This window comes from Ovis canadensis, chromosome 17 (genome assembly GCF_042477335.2).
Source record: "Ovis canadensis isolate MfBH-ARS-UI-01 breed Bighorn chromosome 17, ARS-UI_OviCan_v2, whole genome shotgun sequence".
Lineage (NCBI taxonomy): Eukaryota > Metazoa > Chordata > Mammalia > Artiodactyla > Bovidae > Ovis > Ovis canadensis.
The window spans coordinates 83,272,376-83,291,672 of NC_091261.1; the positions used below are offsets into that span (position 1 = coordinate 83,272,376).

At 64.5% G+C, this 19,297-nt stretch overlaps 1 protein-coding gene across 7 annotated transcripts; it reads left to right on the forward strand.

Moving 5' to 3' along the window:
- Window positions 1-1,867: 1,867 nt before the first annotated feature.
- PRODH (proline dehydrogenase 1) lies at window positions 1,868-19,054 on the forward strand. Of its 7 annotated transcripts, none has more exons than XM_069557501.1 (14): window positions 1,868-2,211; window positions 5,693-5,901; window positions 9,747-9,781; window positions 10,065-10,214; window positions 11,486-11,550; window positions 11,812-11,928; window positions 12,312-12,391; window positions 12,821-12,902; window positions 13,283-13,375; window positions 13,683-13,829; window positions 14,320-14,495; window positions 14,685-14,783; window positions 18,169-18,257; window positions 18,626-19,054. In XM_069557501.1, the coding sequence occupies exons 1-14, from the start codon at window positions 1,939-1,941 to the stop codon at window positions 18,811-18,813; spliced, it is 1,803 nt and encodes a 600-aa protein (XP_069413602.1). In that variant the 5' UTR covers window positions 1,868-1,938; the 3' UTR covers window positions 18,814-19,054. The 7 variants fall into 7 exon arrangements, with proteins under 7 accessions (XP_069413602.1, XP_069413603.1, XP_069413605.1 ...); XM_069557502.1 differs by having other exon boundaries at window positions 1,902-2,211; window positions 11,818-11,928; XM_069557506.1 differs by lacking the exon at window positions 1,868-2,211 and adding an exon at window positions 5,444-5,531.
- The last annotated feature ends 243 nt before the right edge of the window (window positions 19,055-19,297 follow it).

A 19,297-nucleotide genomic window follows, 5' to 3' on the forward strand; every position in this document is an offset into this window, starting at 1 on the left:
CGGGTGGCTGGGGTGTGGTGCCGGGCCTAGCACTGATGGCCACACGTCTGTGCTGCCTTATCTGTGATTTGGCTGGACTTCTCCTTGTCAGCTGTGTTTCGCCCTGGACTCCACCCTCTATTTCCTGAGTCAGAGCAAAGGTGGAGCTGTTGGAGGACAGGGGCACAGGAAGTTCAGCTTGTGAGCAGACCTGGCATTTCACACGTGCTGTCGTTTTGCCCAAGTGTGTGTGTGATCAGTCTTTTCCATTCTCAGTGTGGTGAGCTGTGGGACCCCAGGATGCCAACAAACCCCCAACCGGGGCTCCTAACACAAGCTGCACTTTGTCCTGGCCACACGCAGAGGGCTGGGAGTCTGGTCCTTTGCTGGTAACTGGGTGTGGGTGTTTCTGGGGGAACACAGCCTGGACCAGCTGGGTGCGTTCAGCTGAGGAGAGACTGGCACCAGCGGGCACTCCAGGGCAACCCAGGGTTCAGGGCGGGGCCCAGAGGACGAGTCCCCAGCCCTGTCACCAGCCTGGAGCCCGGCGTCAGACTTCCCACATCAGACACGCTCCTTCCTTCAATAAAGACACATCAAGAGGCAGCTGCGGGAGCACACAGGTGCCTGGGCGTCAAGGGCAAGAGGAGGGAGCTGGGGTCCAGCCAGTGCCCAGCTCGGGATGTGTGCGCCTGCTAACGGGCCCGAGGAGGAGGGGGACAGAGGGAGGGGGCTGGGTGCAGGGGTGGGCGGTGGGCACAGGTGGCCGAGAGCAGCAGGCAGCCCGCACATGACCCGGAGCTCAGAGGAGGGCCTGGCAGGCTGACCAGCATGGCGAGAGGTAAGGTGGGAGTAGGGGGGCCTGGCCTCTGGGGGCCGGTGACCCCGGCTGAGCCAGCAGCCTTGTCCGGATAGCAGCAGGGAGTCCCTGAAGGGTTTTGGGGAGGAGGGAAGCTTATCCATGAAAGGAAAATGGGTCAGTCTGTTGGCCACAGCTAGCTCGCAAGGCTGGCCTACTCTTGGGGAGCTTAGTTTCTTTCTTTCTTTCTTTCTTTTCTTTTAAAATATTGCTTTCTTTGGTTGCACTGGGTCTCAAATGCAGCATGAGGGATCTAGCTCCCTGACCAGGGATCAGACTTGGGCCCCCTGCTCTGGGAGTGTGGAGTCTCCGCTCCTGGACCCCCAGGTGACCCCCAGGGGAGCTAAGTTTTGTCTCTCCCTTTCTGTCTTCAGCTCCAACGGGGGAAGGGGGGAAGAGGCCCGTGACAAAGTGGAGAAGTGTCCATCAATGTGGGCGTGATGATGGGGCCCCAGGGGACATTAGCAAGGTCTAGGGGAGGGGTGCTGCTGGCGTCTGGCACAGAGAAGCCTGGAATGGTGCTGCTGAAGATTCTGTGACACACAGGACCGCCACACAGTCACGCAGTCCTCAAGTGCTGGACAGGTCAGGGCGTCCAAGGTGAGCCTGGTGGTCCACGCCTGCCCCTTGGGTGGGCGGTGGGATCGGGAGGGCGGGAGAGAACGGAGTTGGCAAGACTCCTTCAGCGCTCGAGCCTTAGGCCAGGGAGAGGACCGGTCGGTGAGAGGGTTTCCCAAAGCGCCTTTACACTGGAGGAGAAGCAGCATCACCCTCGCCTTCCCGGATTCTCCGCAGACCCGGGGTCTCAAAGCCCAGATGTGCACGTGTGCATGTGTGCAGGGTGGGCTCCAGCAGAGCAGGAGGAGCCAGGGAGGTCAGCCGAGCGCGGGGTCTTCTCTGCGGCGTAGCCTCTCGCTGAGAAGGCGGGGCTCGGGCGCACGTGGAGTGGCTCGGTGGGCAGGGCCTGCAAAAGCCCGCTCAGGGCCGGGCGCGGGGGCGGAGCCCCGGGGAGGGGCGTGGCGCGGAGCTCGGGGCGGAGCCTGGCGGGGGCGGGGCCGGGGCGCCTATTTAGGCAACCCCGACGTGGGCGGACAGCAGCCATGGGTCTCCCGCGAGCGTCGTGGGTGCAGCTTTACGCCCTCTGTCGCCGCGCCCCGCTGTCTACCGCGCCGGCGGCCCGAGAGCAGCCCGCCGCGGGCCCGGGAGCCGAGCCCGTGTGCCGGCCGGCCGAAACCGCGCGGCCGCCGGTGCCCGCCGTGGACTTCGGCAACACGCAGGAGGCGTACCGGAGCCGGCGCAGCTGGGAGCTGGCGCGCAGCCTGCTGGTGCTGAGCCTCTGCGCCTCGCCCGCGCTGCTGGCGCGTCACGAGCAGGTGTGCGGGGCCGCGGGGCGGGGATGCGGCCGGGCCCCGCGGACCTTCACCCGTCTGGGAGCCGTTACGAGGCTTCAGGGTGGAGAGCGGGCACTCTGGAGCATCGCCCGTGGCCGGGAAGTTAGGAAGGGCGGTGTTTCCTGCGCGCGCTTTTCGGGCAATGAATTTTATTACATATCAGTCGTGGATGGTTGTTCAGTCGCTCAGTCGTGTCCGATTCTTTGCGACCCCATGGACTGTAGCCCGCCAGGATCTTCTGTCCATGGAATTTCCCAGGCAAGAATCCTGGAGTGGGGTGCCATTTTCTACTCTAGGGGATCTTCCCGACCCAGGGATCCAACCCACGTGTCAGGTATTGCAGGCGGATTCTTCACCATGGCAACTGAAAACAAAAACCAGTCTAAAGTTTAAGCTGTGTGGTGCCTGCAGTAATACACAGTGCTCACTTGAGATTGAAATCGAATGTCATCCGCTTTGCTGAGAAGGTAGCCTGGCCGTGTGCCGCTCACAGCCTGGAACCCCAGAGTTCTTGGAAGCTAGGGTCCCCCCACGTGACCATCGTGAACGGACAGTGTTGAGAGAGAATGGGAAGCTGCTTAAATATCTGACTTTCGAAACTTGAGCACAATGACTTTGAAAAGTGTGAGGGATTTGGGAAATTAAAAAGCAGAAGTGTCTTAGCCGCTGTTGGTCAGGGTGACCCTGGGAACAGGTTGAAAGCAAGGGTCCAGTTGGTGCTGAGGGTCCTGAAGGCTCTGCATGCGGGTGGCATCCACCTCTCAGTGAGGCTGTGTGGAGGGCACCTGGGCTCCAGGGACAGCCTAGGGAGGTTGGACCCAGGAGGAGCACCTAGCCACACCTTGGGCAGAGGTGAAGGTGAGGCCACGACGGGTGGGTGGTGAGGGCAGACTTAGAGCTGGGTGGCTTTGGAAGGGCTAGGTTCAGATCCAGCAGAGAAGCCCACACGGCTGAAGTCCTCAGGCACTTCGGGCGATGGCAGGAGAGACAGGCCAGCTCCACTGTCCCTCGGGCGTCTGCCTGGGGCCAGTGCCCCTTGACCACACTGTGGATGCCTGGAGAGCAAGGTGGCTTCTCCCCTGGTGCTCTGCCTGTGACCTGGGGACCTGCTTAAGGAGCCCAGTCACTGTGGGTGGTGCCCTGCCCACCCTCCGAGGGATCTGTCCCACTGTCGTCCTTGCTGGTGGTCCTGCTGGGGACAGGGACCTTGGTGCCTGGTGCTGGAGGAAACAGGGCAGAGACTAGACTGTGGAGCTTGTGGGCTGCTCCCCAGACCTGGTCCTTCTCGTGGTTTGGCCTGCAGCAGAAATTCCTCCTGCCCAGCCAGTGCAGGTCTGTGCAGCTCCTGCCCCAGGGAGCGTCAGCTCGCAGAAGCCCGTTTGAGCTGTGGCATTGGTTCTGGACCCGGTGGGGGCCCGCACTTGTCCACAGGGAGGCCTTTTTGCGAATGGTTTAGAGAGTCCAGGTGTTCTGTGAGGAAAGCCTCTGTGCTTGGGTGTGAGCCAGCGCTGGAGAGCCTGGGGGAAAGGGTGTGGGCAGGGAGGGGAGAAAACTGGCCTTACCCGTCCTCGCCTGTAGGCATCTCTAAGTCTTCTACAGAGTCTGCCCCTGGGGGGGCCTTCAGTGTTGTTGCCCCTGACCACACAGGGGCACAAGGGGACCAGGAGGTCCCTGGACCACACCTCAGCATCAGCCCTGCCCCTGCTCCTTCAGTGAGTGTTGTCGGGGGCTCCTCCACGATAGCCGAGTGCCTAGTACGGACTGCGTGGCCTGCACAGCCTAGATCATTGACCGTGTGTCTCTGGGCGGGCAAGTTTGCCAGCCCAACAGCAGACAGCCGGCCCACATCCACGTCGTGTTTCTGACAGTCCTCGAAATCGGCATGTGTGATGTCAGGGATTTCCCACAGCTGAGTGCTGACTCTCAGGTCCCTGATTCTGCCTCGTCTGCCTCTGGGTTGAACTTGGATTTGTTGGAGACTTGACTTGCCCTTCAGTGAGGCTGCCCAGGCCCACAGACTCCCTGACTTCTGTCCGGGGCTCTTGGGAGGCAGGAGAAGGCTGCCCTCTCCCAGCTTGGCGCTTTCACTTTCCATTTCCAATCTTCCTTATAAAAACAATGAGAGGCAATAAAGTCAGACACTGGGCAGAGGCTGCCAACGGGAAGAGGTGATGGCCTGGAAACCTTTGCCCTCGGCATGCCATGTGGCCCCCTGAGCGTCTGTCGGAGTGCCAGGCGCAGGGCAGCTGTATCAGCCTTGGGGTGGCATGGGCCGTTTGATGCTGGTTTGGGGATGAAGGCCTGTGACTGACCCATGCTTTTGTTTGGACTGGAGATGGTCCCTTGAGGCCTGATCCCCACAAGAAAGTGGGGTTCTGTTATTCAGTGGGGTTGAGAAGCCATAGACTGTCCCGGTCTTGGAGCTGGAGGTGGCACAGGGGTTCCCGGACAGGTGGTGGGTGTGTCCTCCAGTGGCCACCCCTGCCCCCCATCCTGATCCCGTCCCGCCTTGTTGCCTCCCTGCCTGGCAGAGCCCTCCTCTCGCCCTGTCTGGCACCCCCTCGCCCCCATTCTGCACCCTGTGAAGGACCTTGCCCCTCCCACCTTCCGGGTCTCCCTGCCACTAGGAGGGGAGTCCCTCCTCTGTTTCGCTCAGCGTAGAACTGCGCTGGGCAGGGGGCACCTGCTTGGCCCATTTGAATGAAGATGGCAGGAATTTGGGGTGTGGTGCTGGCGGGTGGAGGAGAAAGCTGAGTGGTTTGGGTGGCTGTCTTCCCCTGGGGCCCGCATGCCTGGGCTGCTGGTCTGCGGTGGACGCATGACTGTGCCGAGCCCCCACTGGCCCCCCGTGGGCTGTCGCCTCCTGGACCCTTGGGGGCGGTTACCCGCCTCGCTTCTGGCCCCTGCTGCCTCCAGCGGGGCTCGTGCCGCTCGGAGTTCTGTGTGTTCATCTGTTCAGCACCCACTGCAGGGCCAGCCCCTTGCCAGGCAGTGTTTTAGGGACTTGGAATAAGCAGTGAGCAAAACATTGGAAACTCTGGGTGCTTGCCTCCGAGGAAGTCACACCAGTCCCCGTCATCCCCAGCCGAGGCGTGGATACAGACAACGCTGTGAACTCACCCACCGCTGCTGTTTCCGGAGAGGCCTGCCAGTCGCTGTATCCACCCAGCGGTGGTCAGGTGGCTGCCACGTGCCTCCGGGGTCACCTGTGAGCCTGCAGGGCAGGAGAGGGGTCAGAGCAGTGCCGGGGACTGGCCAACTCTGACGAGGAGTTGGGGACAGCTGGCGCCTACGAGCAGAAAGCAAGCCATTCTGGGTGGTGTGGCCGTAAAACCAGGGCCCTGCGCCGAGTGTGGCCCCAGGGAGCATGTCAGGGCTTTGTGTGACCAGGGAGGAAGCAGGGAGGCCTGCTGGGGGCCAGGAGCCCAGGTGGCCCCAGACAGCCGCTCCCCTTGCCTTCCAGCTGCTGCGCCTTGCCAGGAAACTTCTGGGGCAAAGGTTGTTCAACACGCTGATGAAGATGACCTTCTATGGGCAGTTTGTGGCTGGCGAGGACCAGGAGTCCATCCGGCCCCTGATCCAGCGCAACAAGGCCTTCGGCGTGGGCTCCATCCTGGACTACGGTGTGGAGGAGGACTTGACGCCTGAGGAGGCCGAGCGCACGGAGATGGAGTAAGGGCCACGTGACGCCCGCGGGTGGGACCGTCTGGGACTGCTGGGGGCGCTCCGGCTGCCCGACCTCTGCAGCCCTCCTGGGCCCGCCTGGAGTTGGGCCTTCGTCCCCTGAGGATGACGGCCCGAGCCTTCACCAAGGCCTTGTGTGCCCGAGGCTGTGGCTGGCCAACCCTGGCCCCCAGTCTGATCCTCCTGGCTTTGCACAGTCTGCAGGCTAAGGATCATGGCTGCAGTTTTAAATGGTTGGAGCACAGCAAGAGTAATGCCTTGTGACGCATGAAGGTCACAGGTTGCTGTCACCCTGTGGGTGGGGGGCTGGCAAAGTCAAGTGGTGTGGCACAGATGATCACACTGGCATTGGTGGTCTTCTGGCTTCCTGGTGAAGCATCTCTTCAGAGGGTTCTGACCACCAGGGCGGTCCCTCTGCCTGGCCTCTGATTAGCAGCTGGGGTCCTCCTGGCAGGGGTGGAGCCTGCCCGGGGCCATCCAAGGGAAATGGAATGCGCCGGCTCCCAGCGGCTTCTGCTGAGGTCACTGACTGGCTGCAGGGTCTGTTCTCTGGGCAGGGGGTGTGGGGGCAGGAGGGCACCCCCCCACTTCCCTCCTGGGCCACAGGACGGGTCCCCATTGGAGACTCAGGCAGATCCAGCCCTTGCTTTGCAGAATGCCTGCCTGGTTGCTGGGCTGGTTTCTGCTCCCCTCCAGGCCAGGCCGCGCAGAGTCCTGATAGCAGCTGCGCCTGAGCCAGTGAGGGGGGAACAGGCTCGCTGAGTCGCCTGCCGCATCTCAGGTTTGATGTTTTCTCCGGCCAGGGGCAGGGAGGGGTCGGGTCATAGGAGACTCCAGCCCTGGGAACGGAATGTCCCAGCGGAGCCGCTGCTTGATTGGCTTGGGGAGCCAAGCCCCTGTCTCTCAATTTGCTGTCATGAAGGCGGGGTTCTCCAGCTCCGCACCCCCGTTCCTGGTGGCTGGTGGCTGCCTGGGGTGCCTTTTGAATAACTAATGGGCCGTGTCCCACTGGGTCTGGGTGGGGGTTGGTGGTTTCACAATGGAAGTTCTTTCTCTGGTATGAAAAGCCTCCTTTCCCCGGGCAATTTGCCCTGCAGGGGAGCGTTGGGAGGCGGGGCTGGCCGCAGGCATGGAGCCCGTGACCCTGGGCCGCTGGTCCTGCCAGAGCCCTGCTGGCTGGCCTCTGGGCCGTTAGCTGCGGTCCCTCTCTGTCCTCAGAGGGTGGCCTGTCTGCAGTTGCCTGGCCACCCCGTGTGTCCGGCGGGGCTGGGCTGAGGGTGCAGAACCGGGCTCACGGGCGCTGATCCAACATCCAGCCATCGAGCTCCCGCGGGGGTGGGGAACGGAGTGATCACAGGCCCCTAGACCCTGCCCCAGGAATGATGCTGACGCCCCTGCCACTGGGAGGAGGAGCCTGGGGGGCTTCCCAGGGTGGGAAGTGGGAGGCAGAGTGGCCATCCAGGCACGGTGGGATGGTGGTTCCCGGAACAGCTGTTAGAAGGCGGAGGCCAGGGTCCTCACTCCAGGAGAGGAGCCCTCCAGGGCAGCCCCAGCAGGCTAAGCACCACGGGGCGGGGGAGCAGGGGGAGGTTTCCTCCCGATGATGGGCTGTGACGGCAGCCGGGACAGTGCGGGCAGCAGACGTGTCTGTCCTGGCTGTGCCAGGCCTGGCCTGGGTCCCCAGGGTGAAGGGCGTGGTTGGGATTGTGTGCGGGGTCTTGGGTGCTGCCTGGAGCCAGGGCCTGGGGCTGCCAAGCTCTTCCATGCTTCTCTCCTGCCTCCCACATTTAATCAGGGCAGAGCTGGTGTTGTAGCCATGCATTCTGGGAAACAAACTCACTCAGAAGGACAAGGCAGATAGTGGAGTGCAGCTTATTACACCGGCGGGCCCAAGGCAGAATCTCCTCTTAGCCAAGGACCCCGACCAGTCTTTGTGAAAAGCTTATACACCCTAAGTGTATAAGGTTTCCTGAAACTAGTCTGAACAAAGGAAAAAGAAAGACACAATCAAAGTTAACCTGTGATTCATATGCCTTAAGCCCAGGTAGTTAACAGTGGAGAGTTATCAATAGGCTTGTGGTTATATCCCAATAAGCATCATAGAATGTATGATTCTATTTGGTTACACAGATAGTTAGGGTATTCTTTTAGGCATGGAGAGTCCTGGGGCTCTTCCTTCCAGGGGCCTGTTATCCAGTTGGTACGTCGTTTCCATAGATGCTGGGCATATAGTTCAAAGTCCGCAGTCCGGCCCAGATTGGGGCCCTGCTTTCAAGATGGAGGGTGCTCTGCTTCCTCCTTCAGTGTGGGGGCAGCCAGCATGGCCCCTCCTCACCTCTTACGTGTGTGTGCACGCTCAGTGGTGCGGTCGTGTTCGACTCTTTGCAACCCCGAGGACTGCAGCCCGCCAGGCTCCTCTGTCCATGAGATTCTCCAGGCAAGAAGACTGGAGTGGGTTGCTGTTTCCTCCTCCAGGGGATCTTCCCCACCCAGGGATTGAACCTGTGTCTCCGGAGTGTTCTGCACTGGCAGGCGGGTTCTTTACCACTGTGCCACCCCCACGCCCTCACCTTTAATTTTCTCCTAAAGGGCGTCCAGCCAGCAAATCTCCTGGCGGAGAGCTGAGCTTAGAGACGGCAGGGGGCGCGGCCCGGGCTTCCTGCCCTTCCTGCCCTTCCCTCCTGGGCCCGCCCTTCCTGGCGCTCTTTCGCTCCCTTCTGCACATCCCGGGCTGTGCATGCGTGTGCGCGCCTGCACGTGTGTCTGCACATGTGTGTGTGCACGTGTGTCCGCATGTCTGTGTGTTGTCTGAACACGTGTGCACATGTGGCTGCGTGTGTGTGCCCAGAGTGTGCTCCCCCTTCTCCCCGTGCTGAGATGACACCCCCCCCAGCCTGTCAGCTGCCCCTTTTGTCTCCCAGAGGCCCCGCCCACTCGCAGGCCTGCTCGTCCCCGCTGAAACTGTCTCCTTCCAGGGGGCTGAGGATCAGGAGGCCAGAGGAGAACCACAGCCCTGTCCCCCCAGTGCTCTCTGCTCAGGCTGGGCCCTGGCCCCACACCGCGGCTGTGTGGCTGGTTGCTTCCTGTGGTTTTGGAGCCTGGCTGGGGCTTGGAGGGCAGGTGGCTGGCCGCTACCTGGGACTGTCACCGGCCCCGGCCCTGGGGGCCTCTGAGCGATGGTGTCCCTTCTGTGGCGGGTGGTTGCCTGAGAGGTGGACTCTGGGCTGTGTGCTGACGGAGCAGGCTCGAGCCCCCACAGCCTCGGTGTGGATGGGGGCCGTGGCGTCCCTCCACCCCGCCAGGCTGCAGCTGCGGTGCCTCCTCCAGGCTGGCCTAGGGCCCTGCCCTCGGGAGGACCTGGGTGTTCAGGTGTGATGGTCGGGGCAGCCAAGGGAGGGTGGACGCTGGAATCACACCTTCGGACTGTGGGTTCGAAAGTAACCCTGCGGCGCGTGGGTGAGGTGGGCGGCCGTGAGGGGAGGGCAGGGGGGCGGAAGCTGGCGGCCACCCTGTCTCGGGTTGGGGCCCTGCCTTTTCCTCTCAGGAAGGACCCACCCAGGCCTTGGGCTGTGTGTTGCTTTGTTTGCCCCTCACCCGCTGTAAGGAGGGGCTCCCTGGGGGGAGGCTGTGGGGTGCAGGGCTTGTCAGCTGGGCCCTGTCTGCCAGGCTCAGAGGAGGTGACCCTGGAGGGTGGGCTGGGCAGGGCAGGGCGCTCCCACCTGGCAGGCGAGCTGCCCCCCTCGTCAGTGTCCGGCTCAGTGTCCCCCTGCCTGCCCCCGCTGCCCGCCCTCTGCAGTGGGGGCCTGACCCTCCCCGCCCCCTTTCTCCTGCAGGTTCTGTTCCTCGGCCTTGGAGCGCGACGGCCGCGGTGAGTCAAGGGGAGCCAGTCAGGAGTGAGCCTTCTCCCCTTGCACACACCTCTTGGCTTGGGGCCCAGGGCTGCTACTGCAGCTCCAGCCCGTGTCCCCAGGTGCCCCACACGCCCTCCTGGCCTTTCTGGGGGCCTGGGCTCTGCCTTCCCTACCTGGGTGTGACCCGGGCTGAGTCAGGGAGCAGGCTTGGGCTGCTTTGGAGGCAGAGCGGGTGCAGCTCCAGCGGGGGCCGTGTGCAGGGCCGTGGAGGGGGGACTCAGGCTGCCGCCCCGCCCCCAGGTGTCAGTAAGAGGGAGAACCAGTTCCAGGCGCACCGGGCCTCCGGGGACCGCAGGGACGGGGTCACCCGTGCCCGCACCTACTTCTGTGCCAGTGAGGCCAAGTGTGACAGCCACATGGAGACCTTCCTGCGCTGCATCGAGGCCTCAGGTGAGGCCAGGCCGGCCCCTGCTTCAGGGACACGAGGGCGAGCTCGAGGCGGGGGCTGCAGCGCTCACCCAGGCTTCGGTCCGCATCTTGGTGGCCAAGGTTGGGAGGCGGTCTGGGCTCACACACCCAGTCCAGCCCGTTGCTTCCTGAGAAGCCTGGCTGGCCCCAGGTGCCCAGATGCGGACCTGCTGGGGGACTTGGATCTCGTCACACGTTGCTTGGCTTTGCCGAGGGCAGCACCGTCCCAGGGGCTGCGGCCGCGCCCTCCCGGATGGAGATGCTGCCCGGCGTGGCCCCTGGGCATGACCACCCCCTCACGAGGCGAGCTCAACCGGAAGACATGCAGGCCTCGGTGTGCTTCAGTCTCAGAAGCCCAGTGGGTCCCCAGCAGCTCTCCAGTTAGGGCCCCGACACTTTGTGAACATTCCAGGGACAGGAGTGAGGACCACCCAGAGGCAGCCCGCTGGGGTCAGCATCGGGCGCCTGACTGGTCGCACAGACAGAGGCTGCCTGGTGTCCAGGGCTCAGGGCGTCTCCGTGGTTCTGGCCTGGGGACCGACGAGCGGAGGTGTGATCATGGGCTTCCAGCAGCCAGACAAGAGGGACGGAGGTGGCGGAGCACCGTCCGCCTCCCGCCGGAGCTCTGAGCGCGAGTCTGTGCTCCGTGCGCCCTCTGGGCGGCCCTGGGTGCTGAGGCCCCTGGAGAGGAACCATGTGGGCGAGCGTGGGCAGGCCTCCCCCACTCCCTGGCCCCCCGCCTTCCTGACCGCACGTGGCCAGCTCCAAGCCCTCTGTGTGGCCTGCCTGCCTGCAGGGGCCTCAGGGGCAGCTGTGCACAGGGCACTCATGGGCCACGCGGGGTTGGTGTTTCTCCCCTGGCTGGTCACCCGGCCCAGGTGTCTGGGTCCTCGAAGGGCCCTCCCCTCCTGCCGCTGCCACCGCAGCCTGAAATTGCCAGGTAGCCACCAGAGCAGATTCCTAGGGCTGGGTGGCCTGCCCGGGCCTGGGGGCGAGGGCAGACAGGTGTTCTCCTGGGAGGACAGGTACCACCGACCGTCTCACTGGGTGGATCATTCGAGTGAGACCATTCTCTTTCTGGGGGTCTTGGGGCTGGGTGTCGTGCGTAACCCATGGAAGATGTGGCCCTGCCCGCTGCCTGCAGCCTCCTCCATGTTGCTGAGACCATGCCCTGACTGGAGCGGCACACATTCTGGGCTCAGGGTCCCCCTAGCCCCCAAGGCCCTGATGGCCCTTCCTGTGGCTTCTCACAGGCGGAGCCAGCGAGGACGGCTTCTCAGCCATTAAGCTCACGGCTTTGGGGAGACCGCAGTTTCTGGTGAATGTCAGAACCCCCTGTCCCCCCCCCCGCCCCGCCCTGCACCCACAGAGGGTTGGTATGAATGCGGGGCACTACGAGAGTTAAGCGAAGGTGCCCTCACTCACATACCGGTGGCCTGGGCTCTGGGTGCACTTGGGCGGGCTCGGGGGGCTCCGGCCGGGAGCCGGGTGCACAGATGGGCTTGGGGGCTTGGGCTGCAGGGGGTCCTGGGCGGGGCTCACAGGCCCCCGGGTGGAAGCTCAGGGCTGGCGTCCGCAGCTGCAGTTCTCGGACGTGCTGACCAAGTGGAGACGCTTCTTCCACCACGTGGCTGCTGAGCAGGGCAAGGCTGGGCTGGCCGCTGTGGACACGAAGCTTGAGGTGGCTGCTCTGCAGGTGGGTGCCCCTCCCTGGTGGCTGTGGGCAGGTGGGCCGTGAGGAACCCTGCCCAGGAGGCCTGGCCGTGTCTGAATCCTGCCGCTTCTCCAGGGCCTGTGTGCAGCGGGGAGAGACTCGGCAGGCAGCCACTGGGTGGGAGTGGGGGGCCCTGCAGGGGGTGGGCAGGCATGTGGGGAGCCTTGGGGGGTGGTGGGTGGCAGGGAGAGGCCGTCTGTGGAGTGGAGACCCAAGGCAGAAGATAGCTGGGTCTCGTGCTGGTGTGAGGAGCTCAGCCTGGCATCGCAGGCCAGCAGGCAGGGCAGGAGGTGCTTGTGACAAGGGCTGGGAGGGGGGCGGGGAGGGACCGACACCTCCCCCCCCCGCCGCCCCCGCTTCTGCAGGAAAGTGTGGTCAAGATGGGCATCGCGTCCCGGGCGGAGATCGAGGACTGGTTCACCGCAGAGACGCTGGGCGAGTCTGGGTAGGCAGAGCCCCACTGAGGTCCCGGGGGGTGGCCGCCTGCGTCCAGTCAGGGTTCTGGGTGAGCCTCAATGGCCTCTCCCGATCCTGCTAACTCTCCGCTAGGTTGTGGGACCCCCGAACCCCAGAGCTTCCCAGGGAATTGTTTGGGTTCTTGAGTGGGGGTGCTACACCCCACTGTCCCGGACCTGCCTGGCAGGCGGGTGGAGGATGAGGGCAGCTGAGGTCCTCCGAAGGGTCTGCGTCTCACTTCTGTCTCGTAAACAGAGGATGCACTGTTTCCATTTGTATCTGTGCTTCAAGGCAGGCCCCGTGGGGCTTGGTCTGGGGGCACTCCTGCAAGGGGGGTGCTGGTGAGGGGCCTGGGCGTGTGGTGGGCACGGGCAGCTGTGGTCAGGCTGCTGCCTGCTGCTGGCGCCTCTTCTCGCAGCACGCTGGACCTGCTGGACTGGTGCAGCCTCATCGACAGCAGGACCGAGCTCTCCAGGCACCTGGTGGTCCCCAACATGCAGGTGATGTGCCCCAGCCAGCTGGTCCCCGCCTCACGGTTCCCACAGGGTCATCGTGGGGGGCCCCACGCACAGAGCCGGGGCTTCCTCGGGGAGGCGTGGGGGTCACCTTGTGTGGGGTCAGACTCCTTGGGTGCAGGCCGGGCCAGCACGGGAGCTGGTGTCCCGGGGGCAGCATGGTCCTGGGCCCTGGTGGCTGGGGGCCCCTGGGCGGGGCAGTGGCCTTCACCCTGGGCAGTGGACATGGCATGGTGGGGAGAGGGGCCTGGGCACCAGGCCCGGGACGTCGGGAGGCTCTGTAGAGGGCGCCTGTGGGAGCGGGCTGTGCTGGCCTAGGGGCCGAGGCATGGAGCCCGCCGTGACCGGATGGCCCTGACCCGCAGACGGGACGGCTGGAGCCTGTGCTGTCGCAGTTCACAGAGGAGGAGGAGCGGCAGATGACACGCATGCTGCAGAGGATGGGCGTGCTGGCCAAGGTGGGCGTCCGGGACGCGCTGGGGTCGGGGAGGGGCGCCCGGGACGCGCTGGGGTCGGGGGGCGCCCGGGACGCGCTGGGGTCGGGGGGCGCCCGGGACTTGCTGGGTAGGAGGGGCCGCCCGGGACGTGCTGGGGTCGGGGGGCGCCCGGACGTGCTGGGGTCGGGGGGCGCCCGGGATGCGCTGGGGTCGGGGGGGGGGGTGCCCGGGACGCGCTGGGGTCAGGGCGGGGCGCCCGGGACGCTCTGGGGCCAGGGGGCACCTGTTCACCTGTGCCCACACAGATCCCCTCCCCTGCGTCCCTCAGAAAGCCAGCCAGGCGGGCGTGCGGCTGATGGTGGATGCGGAGCAGACTTACTTCCAGCCAGCCATCAGCCGCCTGACGCTGGAGACGCAGCGCAGGTTCAACGTGGAGAGGCCGCTCGTCTTCAACACGTTCCAGTGCTACCTCAGGGTGTGCGCCCGCCCGCCCCGCGCTGGGGATGAGGGGCCGCAGGAGCACGGGCGGAGCAGCTTTCTGAGTCCACTGAAAGGGCCCCAATCCCCAGGTTTTGAGTGGCCGTCTTCTCCGGCCCTTTGCAGGGTTTGGGTGGCCGTCTTCTCCGGCCCTTTGCAGCTTGGTTCTCTCTGAGTGTTGACGCAGGCTCTGGGGCCCCGCCCAGACTTGTGTGTGTGCTTCAGGGACCCTGGTGCAAACCCTGGCTGGCCGCTCGGGGCCCAGCTGGGTGTTTGGAGGGGCCGGAGGTTGGCGTCGGGGCTTTGGGGACAGGGCACGTGGGTGGTGGGGTCCCGGCAGGTGCTGACGGCTTGCAGAGCCCCCGCCAAGTGGCCCCAGCTGCTGGCTACACGCTGGGGGCACCCAGGCCCCAGGGGGGCTCTGCTGGGGGACACAGGCTGGAGGGGGGCCCATCCCGGTCGTCCTTGACCTCTGGCGCGGCCCGCAGGATGCCTATGACAACGTCACCCTGGATGTGGAGCTGGCTCGCCGGGAGGGCTGGTGTTTCGGGGCAAAGCTGGTGCGTGGTGCGTACATGGCCCAGGAGCGCGCCCGGGCGCTGGAGGTGGGCTACGAGGACCCCATCAACCCCACGTACGAGGCCACCAGCGCTGTGTACCACAGGTGGGCGGCGCCCGGCTCCCAGGGGGCAGGGCTCCAGGCATCTCGGGGCGCCGGCCTCCGTGCTGTTGGACGCACGACCCCAGCTGAGTGGGACACTTGCTCCTCCCCGTGGTCCCAGAACCCCAGGTGGCCTGCGGCCTCTGCCCCCAGGGGGCTGTGCGGGCCTGGCTCACATTTCCACCCCCCCAGGTGCCTGGACTATGTCCTGGAGGAGCTGAAGCACAACGCCAGGGCCGCGGTGATGGTGGCCTCGCACAACGAGGGCACCGTGCGCTTCACGCTGCGCAGGTGGGTCCTGCCCCCCCGCCCCACCCCGTGCCCTGGGCTGTGCTGGAAGCGTGAGGCAGGCGGGGTTTCGGGGGACATCTGTGGCCCCCGGACCCCCTGGTCCAGCTGGGCATCTCACTGCAGTAGCAGAAAGGCTGCCTGCAGTTCCTTTGGCTTTTAGCGTTAATACCTGACTTCCTCAGGTTCTGATTCAAAGTAAGTGTCATCAGGCGATTCACACAGCGTGAAACGTCAGCGGCCTGAGACGCGTTGCCTCGTTTATAGGCAGCTTCGCAGCACTTTAAACTGCGCTTGGGATTTAACGTGGTCTGTGTCCCCATGGGGCAGCCTTGTAAGTCACAGATAGGAATGAGGTGAAATACATTCCTTTTTATTCTTTTTGGCATTGATTTGTGACTTGTGGGATCTTACTTCCCCAGTGCAGTGCTCAGCTGCTAAGTCGTGTCCGCCTCTTGTGACCCCCATGGACTGTGGGCCGCCAGGCCCCGCTGTCCGTGGGACTCTCCAGGCAAGGATGCTGGAGTGGGTGGCCATCTCCTCTCCCAGGGGTCTTCCCGACCCAGGGATTGACCCCTATGGACTGTGGGCTGCCAGGCCCCGCTGTCCGTGGGACTCTCCAGGCAAGGATACTGGAGCAGGTGGCCATCTCCTCTCCCAGGGGCCTTCCCGACCCAGGGGCTGACCCTGGCCTCCTGTGTCTCCTGCGCTGCAGGTGGGCTCTCTACCTGCTAGGCCATCGGGGAAGCGCCTTAGTTCCCTAACAGGGGTCACAGCTGTCCACCCGGCAGTAGAGGTGCCGTGTCCTAACCACGGGCGAGTCCCCACCCTATGTTCTCTTATCTCATATCTTGACCGAACGTGGACCCCACCAGGGGTTCTGGCTCCTCCCCCCACCCCATAGGAGGCTGGGTGCGTGGTGGCCTCGCTGGCCTGCGCCTTCCCCAGGAGCAAGGCGGGCCCCTCTCCCACAGCGGGCACCCCTAGCCAGGGCCTGGGTACTGGAGGTGCCGGAGTGTGCCCGGGGCACTTGTTGGTGCTGCCTGGGGTGACTGGTTGTCCTGAGTGGTTCAGCAATATCCTGCTTGGCCTTCTCCTGCCAAAGGCTGCTTTACGCAGCCTGAATCTGCAGCTCAGAGCCACGGTTTCTGATGCCTGCCCTTGCAGCCACCTGGCTGGGAACAGGAGCGTGGAGGCCGTGGGGCGGCCAGAGCAGCCTCTGGAGTCCTGTGGGGGGGCGGTCAGGTGTTTCCTTGGGGTGGGGTGGGGGGCTCTGACTGGCATCCTGGCTGGGTGGGCTCTTAACCTTCTTCCCTTACTCCCTGGGGCCTCCTTGGACACCCTGCCCCGTCCTTGGATGTGGGGTGGCCGGGGGCACCCTTCTGTGCCCAAGGGAGATGAGTTCTGGCTTCCTTGACTTTGGAAGGAACACTGGATTGAGTTGCAATTTTAAAAGCTGGTTTTTGCTTAGGCTTAAAATGCAGTTTTGTGCTGGAGCCTTGATCGAGGCTGGTCCCTCTGTGCCCAGGGCCACCCCCCCCCCCCGCCCCTGCCCCTGACGGTGCTCACAGAGGCCCTGCTGGCGCCCACCTCCTCCGGTCCCCATCACAGTCTCAACCGCCTGTGGCTGCCCTTTTGCACTTCAGCTTTTGGTCCCAGGCTGGTCCTCTCAGCCTGACTAGGCAAGGACCACGAGCCTGCTGAAGGAGTTACTGTCCACAGAAGGCCTCCTTTCTCCTAGCTTCTAGATTGTTCCACGGGAGCTGGGCTGGCCTTCCACCTTGACCTAGCCCTGCAGCCCTAGACGCGGCTTCCCTGACCCGAGTGCCCTGCCGTCCCAGGCCCCGCAGCCTGGCCAGGCCCTTCTGGGGGAGCCTCTGCCCTGCAGGCAGGCTGGCGTCTTGTGTCCTGCTCCAGGGGCCCTGGGCCTGGAAGAGCTTGGGCTGGACTTCCCGGGGAAGCGCTGTGGTCTCTGGGGCCACACGTTAGGGACCCTGTCAGAGAGCCTGGGCTAGGTTTGGCCGAGTCATGAGCCCGTCCTCAGCTTGGGGGCGTGCACAGTGTCTTGTGAGCCGGCAGGGTGAGTGGGCCTGGTCTGGGGCTGTCCTGCATCAGCTGGGGTCCTGTCGGCCCTGAACGGCTTCATCTGTGGCCAGGGCAGCGAAGGGCACGGGCCCCCAGGTCGGGTGTCCAGCAGGCTAGCTCAGGCTTCTCCAAGGTGGCTTCAGGCTTGCAGAAGACCTGGAGAGAGCAGGCCCTTGCCCGCGTCATGTCTGCTGTGGTTCTGTGGGCCAGAATGAGTCAGGCCCAGCTCAGGTGTTGCCAGGTGGATGGAGAGCCTCTCCTGTGCTGGGGCAGCTGCAGTCACATGGCCGTGGGTGTGGGCTGGCATGGAAGGAGCCGCCGCAGGGGGTGGGGAGGGGCAGATTTCACACGACGCCACTTGCCTGTTCCCAGACTGGGGCTCGACCTCGGAGCCCAGCCCCGGGCGAGGGAGAGAAGAGTCTGTGGGACGCCCCTTGTGTGGATGTCCAGAGCGAGGCGCACTGAGTGCTCTGGGAGCCTGGAGTGGGGCCTGGAGACAGCGAGAAGGGTGGTGGGCTCCAGGGATGGGATGGGGGTCCCGTGACGGGCCCAGCCTGGGTGGGTGTGAGGACCCAGGTGGAGGGAGGGTGGTGGCTGCGGATCTGCCTGGTCAGGAGCCAGAGGTAAAGGGTGAGCATCACCAGTGCATAAGTATTCCGAACCCTGGGGATTTTTTAAAGATCCTACGAGTGGAAGTGAGAGTAGGGAGGGTGTGGACCGAACCTGGGGCCTCCACCTTAGTGTGTGTGTGGCACTAGGAGAAATGTGAGCCACGGGCATTGATCCCAAACACTTTGCAGTCACCTTAGAAAACAGAAGTTGAATTAGATACATTTCAATTAACCCCACACACCCAAAACCGCAGTGAGATACTCCGCATTCTGTTTGCACACCGTCTTCAGAGGCCCATGTGTGTTTGACGTGTGCAGTGCATCTCGACTCAGACCACCCATCCTTCAGAGGCTCGGTGGCCACCAGTGGCTAGTGACTGCAGTGTGCACAGGGCAGCCAGTGAGGGGCTGGTGGCAGGTTGTGGGGCTGGGAACAACATTGGTACTGAGGGCTTGAGGAGGGGTTGGTGGGAGGGCCCGCTGCTGGGTGAGTCTGCCTCTCTGGGCAGCTGGGGGCAAGCACAGCAGGAGGGGAGGCTGGCTGGGGCAGGGGACACTTGGTGGCCTTGGCCCGCAGCAGGAGCAGCTGGGCGGAGGCCTGCAGTAGGCAGGACAGAGGCTGTGCCCTCACCTAACCCTGCGGGTAGGGTTCTTGGGGTGAGGGGCTCAGCCCGCTCCCTGCCCATTTACAGGATGGAGGAGCTGGGCCTGCACCCTGCCGACCGCCAGGTGTACTTTGGACAGCTTCTGGGCATGTGTGACCAGATCAGCTTCCCGCTGGGTGAGGGGCCTCCCCGGGGTGGGGCTGGTGCAGGGCTGGGGAGCGGGGGCAGAGCTGGGCCCCTGGGGACGGGGCTGTAGCACCGGGGCAGAGCTGGGGCCTCCTTGGGGGTGGGGCTGGGCCTCCAGGGTGCAGGATTGGGGTTTGGGGGCGGAGCTGGGTCTCCCTGGGAGCAGGGCTGTAGCACGGTGGGTGGAAGGAGGGCAGAGCTGGGTCTCTCCAGAGGCGGGGCTGGAGCTGGGCCTCCCGGGTGCAGGGGTGGGGTGTAAGGGCGGAACTGGGCCTCCCTGGGGGTGGGGCAGGCCTCAGGGCGGAGCTGTATCTCGAGGGGCAGGGCGGGGCCTCACCTCTCCTGCCCCTGTGTGCAGGCCAGGCAGGCTTCCCTGTGTACAAGTATGTCCCTTACGGGCCCGTGATGGAGGTGCTGCCCTACCTGTCCCGCCGCGCCCTAGAGAACAGCGGGGTCATGAAGGGGGCTCAGCGGGAGCGGCAGCTGCTGTGGCAGGAGCTCAAGCGGAGGCTCTGCACCGGCAGCCTCTTCCACCAGCCTGCCTAGGACACCTACACCCACACCCGGGCGGCGACCTCTCAGGGCTCTGGCCAGTCCCAGCCGCACACCAATCACCTTTTACACCCTGAGCTGGGAGAGCCTGCAGGGCCCTGCTCTGCTCAGGAGGGCTGAGGCCCACACGTGCCAGCAGAGCTGGGAGCCATCAGGAACTGCCCTACCCACCCCCACGACCTTGCAGCGGCTGGCTGCGGAAGCTGGCCTGTCAATAAACCACTTTTCTACAGCATCAAGCCCTCGCTTGCGGCGGAGGGAGTGGCTCTGATGCCCGAGCGGCCTCAGGGTCGGGTTCAGGCACTTCAGCCTTAGGCCCTCCGTGCAGACCCGGCCAGGTGGGGCCCTGGACACCCCCGACCTCAGCCCCAGAGCTGGGCTCGGAGCAACGCAGACAGCACGCTCCGATGGGCGGGTGTGCTTGCCTGGCCTTGGTCTCTCCCCCGAGACCCTCTCTGCCCCGTGCCCTTCACTCCTG

Coding starts and splice junctions, on each gene's coding strand:
- PRODH (XM_069557501.1), top strand. CDS start 1,939: ATGGGTCTCCCGCGAGCGTCGTGGGTGCAGCTTTACGCCCTCTGTCGC. Junction 5,902..9,746: donor GCCGAGCGCACGGAGATGGA/GTAAGGGCCACG, acceptor TTTCTCCTGCAG/GTTCTGTTCCTCGGCCTTGG. Junction 14,784..18,168: donor GTGCGCTTCACGCTGCGCAG/GTGGGTCCTGCC, acceptor GCCCATTTACAG/GATGGAGGAGCTGGGCCTGC.